Genomic DNA, 11414 nt, shown 5'->3' on the forward strand with positions numbered 1-11414 from the left:
AGGGTTTCTCTGTCCTGGAACTCACTCTGAAGACCAGGCTGGCCTCGAACTCAGAAATCCACCTGCCTCTGCCTCCCAAGTGCTGGGATTAAAGGCGTTCACCACCACACCAGGCATGTGCCTGGCATGTTTACGTCATGTTTATATATATGTGCCTGCACGTGTGTGCCCATGAGCATATGTGGAAGTCCGTACATCGGATCCCCCTATGAGGTATGATGTCGGTGCTGAGAACTGAACTTGGGTCCTCTGAAAGAGCAGTCTTTCCTACTCTCCCGTGGTGATCCTCTTCTTTAAGAACATTTTTGTATTTATATGTATGAGTATGTGTGTGAAGGCACCCAGTTTCCAGGTGCAGGAGTAACAGGTGGTTGTGTGAGCCACCAGGTAAGGGTGCTGGGAACTGAACTCGAGTCCTCTGCAAGAGCCTCATGGGCTCTTAACCTCTGAGCCATCTCTCAAGCATCCCTGGTGTCTCTGGAAGCTGAGTTTCATATGGTGCTGACAGGCAGTGGCCATCTACATAGCAACCAACATTCCCGGTGACGTTTCCTGTCCTGTAAGTCCCTTGGGCTGAGAGCAAATGTGTGGCACCTTAGGGGTTTCATGGGGATCTTCTATCTGCCAATAGCAGAGGGGACATAGCCTAGTGAGGCCAAAGACCTGGGCTGAGATGAGAGCTTTAGTTTCTGACTCCATTCTTTGCTGAGGGCTTGTGCTAGCTGCTTGGCAGGACAGCTGTGACTTCTGAGCCTGGCATTGTGCCAGGCCAGCACTGACCTCACCTCTTTGGTCGCTGTTTCTACAAAAGACTGTTATGCCTAAGGGCGGGACTATCACCAGCCTTAGTTTTCCCCCAGCTGTATGCTGAGGGTGGAAACCCCTTTATAGCTTGTTCCAAACACTAAATCAAAACCTGGATGTGGAGGGTTTGCCACTGTTGGAGACTTTTCTTCCTGCCCTCCCCTCTGGAGGCGTCAGACCCTGATCACTCCGTGAGTGCTAGGTCGATGGTGCCCCTACCATGCATCTGTCTGCAGAACTCTCTTTTGTTGTCTGGACCAGGAAAGCCGGGGCATGGCCTGTATGCTCTGCACTGAGCTTGCTGCATTCGGACCTGGCCCAGGCCTTTGTGGAAGGAGTAGGGTAGACAGTTCCAGCTGAGAGTGGTTAGCATGCTCATTACTGGTTACAAAGTGATTAAGAGTGTTCTATGAGTACTCCCTGCTCTTCCAGACTTGGCCTGGTGTTGTAGTTGGGGCTGCAAGAAGCAGGCATGGCTGGGGTGGGGAGGATTCCCAGCAGGGTCACCCATCAGCACGTTGTTCTCTTCCCTACACAGCGAATGCAGACATCTCCATGGAGGCTTGCTGCGCGGAGGGAAATCGGATGGCTAACCAGCACAGGGACTGCTCGCTGCCGTACACCTCAGAATCCAAGGAGTGCAGGTATGTGCGCTGTTACCACTGTCTGACATCACATGCCCGTCTGCGGGCAAGCAGGAGAAAGGACAGTGTGCGCCAGATGTCCGAGATGGTGATGGGGGGGAACCTTCCTCCCTCTGTGCTTCCAAGCCCTGCGCGCAGAGCTTGGCTCATTGCCCTGAGCTGCCCAGTGCTCGCCGGGGCATCTGCTGCCTTCCCCAGCCTGAAAAGTAAAACCATCCAGATGTGCGGTCAGGTCTGCCACAGCTGTCTAACTCTGGGCAAGTCATTTCCCCAGGTATAAGGAAGGTTTGTCATACATAGAGCATCAGACTTGAAGGAACCTGCCCACAGACCCCAAGAGCACAAACAGTTCATTCATGCAGCCTCAGCATATCTTCTATTCTCTCTCTAGATGAAACCAGGCTACTCACAAAGTTTGGGGGAATGTAAAACCTTAGAGCAGATTATGATAATAGATTATGTCGATTATTGTAAAGAAATCATCAGATCTTTCCACAGTCACATGTGGCGTGTGGGAGTTGTATCCAGGGAGGGAGCAGCCAGCGAGGACACTCGGGGGCAGGCTGTGCAGGTTCTTGGGGCAGCAGCAAGGCATCCAGAGATATTCTGAACAGTGGACCAGCAGGGCAGAAAGACACAGAGCCGAAGGGAGGTGGGGGTGGGGTGCTCCCCATTGTTCCTGGTAGCATGGCTACTAAAGGAAGTAACTGGAGCAGGGTAAGAATCTGATGGAGGGTTTAGGTATAAATTGGGTGCCAGCACATCTGTCCAGACTTGTCTTTTAAAAAGCCAGTTGACATGAGGGGGACTAGCAGGCTGTTCGGAGGACTCTAGGAGATATGTAGGTAGCTTGGAACTGGGCAGTAGCCTGGGATAGAGGGAAGGGTCTGGCTGGGTGGAGGCAGGGAGCCAAGTTGTCAGTCCCGGGAGTAGGGTGGGATCCAGAGGGGTGTCGGCAATGGCTTAGGGGTTCAGTTTGTCTAGCTGGGTAGATGAGAAGCAAGGGATGCCGCTGGGAGAAGGCTGAGGAGGGGTGGGGGTGGGGTAGAATCGGGCTTTAAACACTCAGAAACCCAATTCGGCTTTTGGTCCTGCTGGGAGTGTGGAGAGGCCAGATGGAGAGAGAATCTCATAGCTGCTCAGAACAGACCCCGGGTATGAGGGACCAACCCCAGCACCCTTGGGGTCCCGTTCTAGGTACCCAGCGAATCCTCTCCCTAAAGCCTCATTAGGGCAGCAGCGCCCCACCCCTCACCAGGTTCAGACAGCGCTCAGAGGAAGAGGGTTTAGGACAGATAAGCTTGAGGGACCCTAGACAGGTTGAAGCAGAGGTGCATCGGGCAGTCCTGCTCAGTCCCCTTCAGTGAAATACCTCTGGCCTGTACATCCAATGAAGCAGGTGTGAAATTCATGTCACTGTGAAGACACACCCATCCCGGATCTGGAGAGCCATGGGAAACCAGGTTCACACATCCGAGCCCTGGGTAGAGGAAAGGCTGGCTGGGGCCTCTGTCCTCAGGCATAGGCCAAGGACATAGTGTGGGGAGGCAGGGAAACCTCCCTGTCTTTGTTCTGTCTGTACTCCTGCAGACAATTCGGGTTAGGTTCCTGTCTCTGCCGTTGCTGGCTCTGCCTTGAGGTTACTTTGGTCTGGAGGAGAGCCATATTTGACAGCCTTCCATCTCTGTTGTCTGCGGGGCTGGATTTCTGACCTCTGAAATGTCACACCATGTATTTGAGTCTGAGGTATAGACTCTGGCAGGCTCAGGTCCTGTTTTTCCCGAAGAGCGTTTCGTAGCCAATCCTGTGGGTGGCGGGAGGCTAGGACTGGGCATCGTGGTGGCTACGTCTTCCAGTCTAGTCCTTTCACCAACTGTGTCAAAAGACTCTCTGAAACTTCTCCTCTGGAGGCTGAGGAGAGTGAGCTAGGTGGAAGGAGGGGAGGACGGGTCCTGCAGCCTGCTTTCTTTCTACATAGATGAGGATGTTCTGTAACTGTGTGCCGAGTTGGGGGTCTCCTGGCTCCCACCTCAGGACACCATTCTGCATTTGCTCTCTCTAACCAAACACCTGCTAAGTCCTACTGTGTGTCTCTCTCCCTGTGGGGGCTGGGCCGTGGGAGGACATCACTCCTCTCTTAGAGCCTCTATTCTGAGCTCAGCTTCACCAAGGAGCCCTGCTCTGCCCACAGGATGGTCCAGGAGCAATGTTGTCACAACCAACTGGAAGAGCTGCACTGTGCCACCGGCATCAACCTGGCCAGCGAGCCAGACGGCTGCACCTCACTCCACAGCTACAACAGTAGCCTCGAGACCATCTTCATAAAGGTGAGTAAGGCCACCAAGACCACCGTTCTCCCTGTCCACCTTTCCCTGTGACCACTCAGGTACCCTTCCCCTCTCATTCAGACAGTATGTATGCCTTACCAGCCAGACTTCCAGATAAGGCAGGGTGAGATGGTGACAAGCCAGCTCCACGCTGGGGAACAGGGAAGAGCCTGAGTCTGTCTTCAGGCAGGAGGCAGAGCAGGGGTTCTCTGGACCCTTCAAAATCCTCTCAGTTCAGGGTAGCCATTTCCCTATTGCCAAGAGCCCCATGCGTCTCTGCTCCTCAGGTAAACTGACGCTCTGAGCTCACACCAGACCCACACTAGGGCCTCTAATGACATGGGATTCTGTAACCACACAGTATAGGAAGACACTGGAGTCTGGAGGGGCCCACACTCAGTGACTTCTCTTTGTTGAGGACTCGGAGGGGATTCTCCATAGAACATAATCAGAATAAGAAGTGGTCCTGGGCATACATTAGCTATGGAAGGCTTGTGTATGTGCATGGGGGATGACTACAGCACCTGTAGGCTTGAATACAAATAGAGCAATGGTCAGGCCCTACCTGCCCAGGAAGAAAGTCAGTTGTCCCCCTAAATGATTTCCAGAAGCGTTGATGACAGCTGCTTCCGGGGAGACACCCATCTCCCTCAGGAGGGTGGTAATGGAGCCAAGGAGTGAAAAATCTGACTAGAGTCTGGATTCTGAGAGGGTGGGTAGACACACAGACAGAGGCTGCTCATGGGTCCAGACTCTGCCTCAATAGCTGTGGCCTACCACAGCCATCAGGCCTTTATGAGGGGTTGGGGAAGGCACTGACATGGGGAGTGTCTTAGCCAGGGTTTCTATTCCTTCACAAACACCAGGACCAAGAAGCAAGTCGGGGAGGAAAGGGTTTATTCAGCTTACACTTCCATGATACTGTTCATCACCAAAGGAAGTCAGGACTGGAAATCAAGCAGGTCAGGAAGCAGGAGCTGATGCAGAGGCCATGGAGGGATGTTACTTACTGGCTTGCTTCCCCTGGCTTGCTCAGCTTGCTTGCTTATAGAGCCCAAGACTACCAGCCCAGGGATGGCACCACCCACAATGGCCCCTCCCCCCTTGATCACTAATTGAGAAAATGCTTGATCTCATGGAGGCATTTCCTCAAGGGAGGCTCCTTTTTCTGTGATAACTCCAGCCTGTGTCAAGTTGACATAACCAGCCAGTACAGGGAGCTAATCGGGGCTAGAATGGGTGGTCTGGCTAAGGGGGTCTCTTAGCCAGGACTTTGGGCATTGAGTGACCACCTCCCAGGGTAGGGCTGGCCTCTGCTTATGTTAGATGCCCGGCAGACAGCTCTGCCCCATCCCTAGACTTGAGGAAAGAAGAGGTGTGAAATAGAACATTCTAGCAAGAGCGGGAACAGATTCCCTGGCTGACTTAATGAAGTGTGTTTCTGGAAAAGATTACTCACACTGCAGACGAGGGTGAGATCACCGGGGCTCTTTGCGGCCGCAGAGTGGGTAGAAGGACTTGGATGGAGAAGGCCCCCAGCCTCTGCAGGTGCTGAAGCAAAGCTTCTTGCTGTGGGCTCTTTGTTTTTAGAAGGACTGACCTGGGACTTTTCCTGAGCACCCAGGATCTGAGTTGGAATACAGGTTTAACTTTTGGGATATGAGGTCTCTGTGAAAATCAGTGACTGGGTCCCATGCCTTCCTAAGGACCTTGGGGCTCTTGTGCCCAACTCTTGAGCTTGAGAATGTGCGCCTTTTCTTCCGGCAGGGAGATGAGACCTAGCAGACAGAGCAGGAGCGTTGGTCTGCCTCCTTCTTCTCAAGATGGGTGGACTGGGCTGGGGGGGGCATCGTTGGTCAGGAAAGGGAGGTCCAGAGGGGAGTGTTGTTTTAGTCAGGAACTTATTGCTGCCAAGAGACACCATGATCACAGCAAGTCTTACAAAGGAAAGTATTTAGTGAAGGATGGTTTACAGTTCAGAGGTTTAGTCCATTGTCATCATGGCGGAATGCAAGCAGACATGGTCCTGGAGATGTAGCTGAGATTGGCAGACCACAGGAAGAGAGTGAGACACTGGGCCCAGCCTAAGGGTCTGAGACCTCAGAGCTCACCCATGGTGACACACTTCCTCCAACAAGGCCACATCTACCCCAACAATGCCACATCTCCTAATAGTGCCATTCTCTACAGGCCTTTGGGGCCCCTGTTTTCATTCACACCACCATAGCAGTCATGTGGGTAGAGAGGGACATGTAGTCCTACTAGGTGCCAGGTCTTGCAGGTCGCTTTCCAAACAGACCTAGGAGGCTTGGAGGGGCCTGGCATGCTTTTCTATCTACTTCTGACATTTTGATAAATTGCCCACACCAGGTGTTTCCTCACTGTCTTGAGAACACAGACAAGAAAGAGGGTGTCAGGGGTGTGACCCTGAGGTTCTTTCGAGGTCCCAAGGGCCACTTGTACAAACCCCTGACCTAGTCTAGAATCTTTCTGTTCACAGAGGTGCTGCCACTGTTGCATGCTGGGAAAGGCATCCCTGGCCCGAGACCAGACCTGTGAACCCATCGTCATGATAAGCTACCAGTGTGGGTTGGTGTTCCGTGCCTGCTGCGTGAAGGCACGGGAGAATTCCGACTTTGTCCGAGGCAACGGCGCGGACCTTCAGGACCTAGGTGACTCCTTTCCCTTCCAGTGCAGAGCAGTGCGTTAGTCTTCTCTGGGGACATGTCTGTGTCTGTGACATCGTTGACTTACCCTTCCTGTGGGTGTCAAATTTCTGGATTCTACCAATCCCAGATTAACAATATTAGAGAAAGGGAGGGCTGAGAGATGGCTCAGTGGGTAAAATGCTTGGGGTGCAAACCTGAAAGCCTGAGTTTGGCTCCCCGGGACCCACATACAAGCAAGGCAAAGCAGCATGCATCTTTAATCCAGGGCTTGGGGTGTAGAGCAGACAGGAGTGCCCCTAGAGCTCACTGGACTGCCAGAACGAGCCTCAGCTCAGTGAGAAACCCCTTCTCAAGAAATAAGTCGAGAGCAGTAGAGGAAGACACTGGATGTTGATGTGTAATCTCTACAGTGTGCATGCATGCGTGTGACACCTGTACACACACATGTGCGCGTGACACTCAACGAAAATGTTGGAGAAAAGATCTTGAATCTGTACTGGGTGTGTGCAGACATTTCTCTTGTCACTCCTTGAACAAAATAACAACTATTTACATAGCATTGATATCACATTAGGTATTAAAAGTAATCTAGAGATGATTTAAGGATTACAGGAGGATATGCATAGATAATGGACAGACACCATGGCATGCTATGTAAGAGACTTGAATGTCTGTCGATTTTTAAAAATGAATCTATTTTTATTTTATATGTAGGAATGTTTTGTTTGCATTTATGTCTCTGCACCACATGTGTGTGGCGTCTACTGGAGCCAGAAACAGGCATGGGATCTTGTGGAACTGTTGTTACACATGGTTGTGAGCCACCATATAGGTGCTGGGCCCAAACCAGGATCCTCTGCAGGAGCAGCGCATGCTCTTTAGCCGCTGAGCCATCTCTCCACCCCTCCTTGCCTGTGGGTTTTAATGCCCTCCAGGGTCCCAGGATACCAAAGAACAGCTGTGTAGAGAGAGCTGTGTGGCCTTGGAGGGTTGGAGGGCGGGCCAAAGCTCCAGGGAAAAGCTGGCGTTAACTGAACTGGCAGGAGGTTCTTCCTCCGTCTCCATCTCTTAGGGCCTCCAACTGCCTAAGTGAGGTTCACTTAACATCCCAGAGGCCATCTGCTCATCTCAGAGTTCATTGATTTAACTCAAGTCACCAAAGTTCCCTTCATAGTGACATCCCGTCAACTTGCTCCGTGAGGTTGACCATCACGGCTGTGAGACAGGAAGAGAGCCACATGCTCTGCAGGAGGCTGGCTCCCTTCCAGACCTCACTTTGCCCTGGTGATTGGTGGGTGATTGCCCTTTGATCTGATCCTCTCTTGAAGACCTTGATGTGTAAGGTCACATGACAAGCAGTAGAGAGGGGAGGACTTGGCCTTTCTGAGTCTTGGCCAGTGTGGGCCAGTGGCTGGGTGCACCGGTGTTCAGGCTTTTCCTCAGAGGGCTGTGGGACCACAGAAGCAGTTCTGTTGGCCAGCTCTACCTGTTCCCATTGACTACAGCCACCCGTGCTTGAAGCCCTGAGGGCCATGGCTCTGTGATGTAGGAGTTTCTTGTTGTTTTTAATTTATATGAGTATGAGTGTTTCCTGCATATATGTATATTGCGTGCCCTCCATGGTCTGAAGAGTTCTCTTAGAGGACAGAGGAGGGAATTGGAGCCCCTGGAACTGGAATTACTGGTGGCTGTGAGCCAAGTGTGGGAGCTAGGAACTGAACCCAGGTCCTCTGCAAGAAAGATGTGTTTTTAACCGCTGAGCCATCTCTCCAGCCCTGACCGACTGGTTTTTTTCATCTGCTCACTTACATTGTGAGCTCCTGAGTTGTGTAGGAAGCCTTGAGAAGCTGCAGGCAATCCGTGCACTATGCTTGCTGGGAATTTTACCTCATTTACATCTCTCTTGAGCTTTATACTCACAGGCTACGATACCTAATTCAGGCTAAGTTTTGGGAGAGCTTACCTGCCCCTTTAAGTGAAGGTACATTTACTAAAGTTGAACGAGTGTGGTGTGCTTGGATGGGCCTCCTTTCCGGTGCTGACAGGAGGAGCAGGTGCTTGTGCGATCTTGTGTCATCTCTCTACCCTTAGCTAAGATTCCTGATGATGAGGACCAAGAAGACCCCTACCTGAATGACCGCTGTCGAGGTGAGATGTTGGGATCTGTGGGAGCCCTTTGGTAGGTAACTATGAAAGCCCAGGGGATAGTGTTGACTTCTGCTAAGACTCAGCTGGAAAGTACTTCTGCTCTTGGGGCCCCCTGGGGCTCCCTGTTTCTTCCACCCTTGATTGCTCAGAGCCAGGACTCTGTGGGAACAGTGGCTTATGGAGGCAAGACTGGTGTGAGCACTCGAGCGCCTGCAAGCTCCTGGGTTCTCTGGGTGATGACGCTTCTCCAAGGCTGGGATGCCCCAGGAGAGTAGCTATTTCTTATCTGTGTGTCCCTGGAGCCCCGCTTGTCCATGTAGAGTCATGGTCTCCCAGGAGACCTTTGCACTTAATGTCAGAGTGACCACGCAGCGCAGCTTTTCCTGATTAAACCTTTTCTTCAAGAACATTCTGGCGCACCTAACCTGACCGCTCTTGTTTCGGCTCCACCCAAAGGGCTCACTCTGCGGCTGGGTGTTAGGTATGCTGGCAGCTTAATCACAAAGTGATAGAGCCAGCACACAGTGTCAACCAGCACTGAGGCCAGGAGGGAGGGGAGAGGGAGATAAGGAGCTTCCAGGAAGCTTGGAGTGAGCCCTCTCTGCGTGGCCACAGATGATTTCTGGGAGAGTGACAGCTGGTGTGACAACTTAGGAAGCTCCATTAGCCACCATGGTAAAGCCTGCGTGCCCCCAGTAGCCAGCCAGGCTGTGGCAAAGGAAGCACAGGTCATCCCAATGGGGTTACGCTCAAAGTATCCCGTGTGAGTCACAGGGGAGGTGCCAGGCAGGGAGAGGCTATACCCACAATTGTGGCAGCACCGGGCATGGACCAGCTCGTGGGAATGGGTAGCTGGAAATTCTTGAGAGTTACATGGGCTCTGATAGAGCCCTGCCTCCAGGTGGAGCCTGTTCCCCCCAGGCCTCTTGTCGACCTCGAGCAGTATGCCTCCTCAGGTCCACTCTAACCACAGAGGCAACACAAGGTCCCTAACTTACCAGACCTCTGCTGCCTTCAGAAGCCCCGAAGACGCCCAGAGCCGAGGCTTGCGAGTGTCCCAAGGACCACACGTGGCTGTAGCAAGGAGCCTGTTTTCTGTGTCCGTGCATCCTGGGAGGGTACCTGAAGGTCGCTCGGTCTGTTCACTAGCTCCCATGGGCTCTGGTTGCAGGTGGCGGGCCCTGTAAGCAGCAGTGCCGTGACACTGGGGACGAGGTGATCTGCTCTTGCTTTGTGGGCTACCAGCTGCAGTCGGATGGTGTCTCCTGCGAAGGTAACATCCGAGAGCTAGCCCTTGTACTTGGGAGCCTCTACTGAGCAGGCCTGCGTGGCACCACCTTTGTTCCATTCCTGGAACACAGCTGGGACCTGCGTGCTGCCTGGACAAGGCTGTCTTCCAGAAGAAACTAGATATCAGTGTGGGCAAAGGGCTGCATTGGGGTTCACCTGGGTTCAGGATCTGCCGTGAGGTCTTGGGTAGATCTTTCTGCCTCTCCCGTTGTCTAAGAGATGGGAAAGATGCAGCCTCCTTTGTGGGAATCTTGTAGATACTGTGATTCTTGGCCCTTACTCAAAGAGATCTGAAATGTAACAGGGCTTGATTTGGTGTCTGCCCCTCTCCAGATGTCTTGCCCCCACAGCAAGACTCAGCTCAGTTTTATTGGGCAACTTGATGCATGCAGGAAGCCAGATCCACCATGGCTTCTGGGACATTCCTTCTGCTCAAGCTTAAGGCTTGGTTGATCTCCCTGGTTACTTCTGCATCGCCTTAATCTCTCTAGATATCAATGAATGCATCACAGGCAGCCATAACTGCCGGCTGGGAGAATCCTGCATCAATACAGTGGGCTCTTTCCGCTGCCAGCGGGACAGCAGCTGTGGGACTGGCTATGAGCTCACAGAGGATAATAACTGCAAAGGTACAACTCACATCCAAATCTAAAACTAGCCCCCTTCCCCAGCTGTGGGTATGGCCTTGAGGGAAGGGCCCATTGGGCTCTGTGGTGCTGCCCCCATGTGGCCGCCTTGGGTACTGGAAGAAGGAGGGGGTCCACCTCCTTGCAAGTACAGAAGGGCAAATGAAGGAATGTCTGTGATGAGCAGGTTTACTTCAATATGGTGCTGAGTTAATGACACTAGCCCATTTGACTTAGAAAGCTGGGAGCCTGATCTTTGACAAACAAGTCCAGGGTCCTCGTTTGTGTTTCCGTACAAAGGGAACCAACCCAGACACAGACCAGGCTCTGTTGAAGATGCTTGCTAGCACAGGTCTTGTGTAAAAAATGTTGATCATTGAATTATGTGGGGTGACCCAAGAGCCAGACGCCTTCTCTTGGCAGCCAAGCCCTTGAGCAATCCCGCTGCCCCACCCTGCACTGCTGCCTGGCTGAGCCTCTGGACTCCAGAGCCTGGGAACCGGGCCAGCTGAGTAGATACACTTGAACCTTTGACAGCCGTGAACTTCGAGACAGGGCAATCTATCTTGTCCTATCTTGATGTAACTATTGTTAATATTTGGACTATTGTGAAGACCTCGGGATAAAAAGAATTAAAGTCTATGTTTATTGTCGCTAAGATAATTGCTGTATGATCTAATCCAAACATACACTTCTCAATGAATAATATACCTGCCAGGAAAACGCCTAAGTGATTTGTTAAATAGCAAAAAGCTTGCCTCATAAGTCAGGGAGGGGGAGTGGGTTTTTTTTTTTTTTTTAAGACTTTAGCAATTTTTACACAGTTTGGCTCACTACAGCCCTTTTTGTAACACCCTCTCTGTTGAAATATTTTGGGGTTATAGTCTGAGAAATGAGCTTTTTTTT

General features: G+C 52.0%; 1 protein-coding gene across 2 annotated transcripts in view; it reads left to right on the forward strand.

Annotated features, from left to right (window-relative positions):
* Fbln1 (fibulin 1) overlaps positions 1–11414 on the forward strand; it is a 78530-nt gene that overhangs the window by 15843 nt on the left and 51273 nt on the right. For both annotated transcript variants that reach the window (XM_021216832.1, XM_021216831.2), the window contains exons 2-7: positions 1343–1448; positions 3640–3775; positions 6276–6447; positions 8536–8592; positions 9764–9865; positions 10374–10511. In XM_021216832.1, the coding sequence (XP_021072491.1) occupies positions 1343–1448; positions 3640–3775; positions 6276–6447; positions 8536–8592; positions 9764–9865; positions 10374–10511 (711 nt within the window). The remainder of the gene's footprint in view (positions 1–1342; positions 1449–3639; positions 3776–6275; positions 6448–8535; positions 8593–9763; positions 9866–10373; positions 10512–11414) is intronic.

Source organism: Mus pahari, chromosome 17 (assembly GCF_900095145.1).
Source record: "Mus pahari chromosome 17, PAHARI_EIJ_v1.1, whole genome shotgun sequence".
Taxonomy (NCBI): Eukaryota; Metazoa; Chordata; class Mammalia; order Rodentia; family Muridae; genus Mus; species Mus pahari.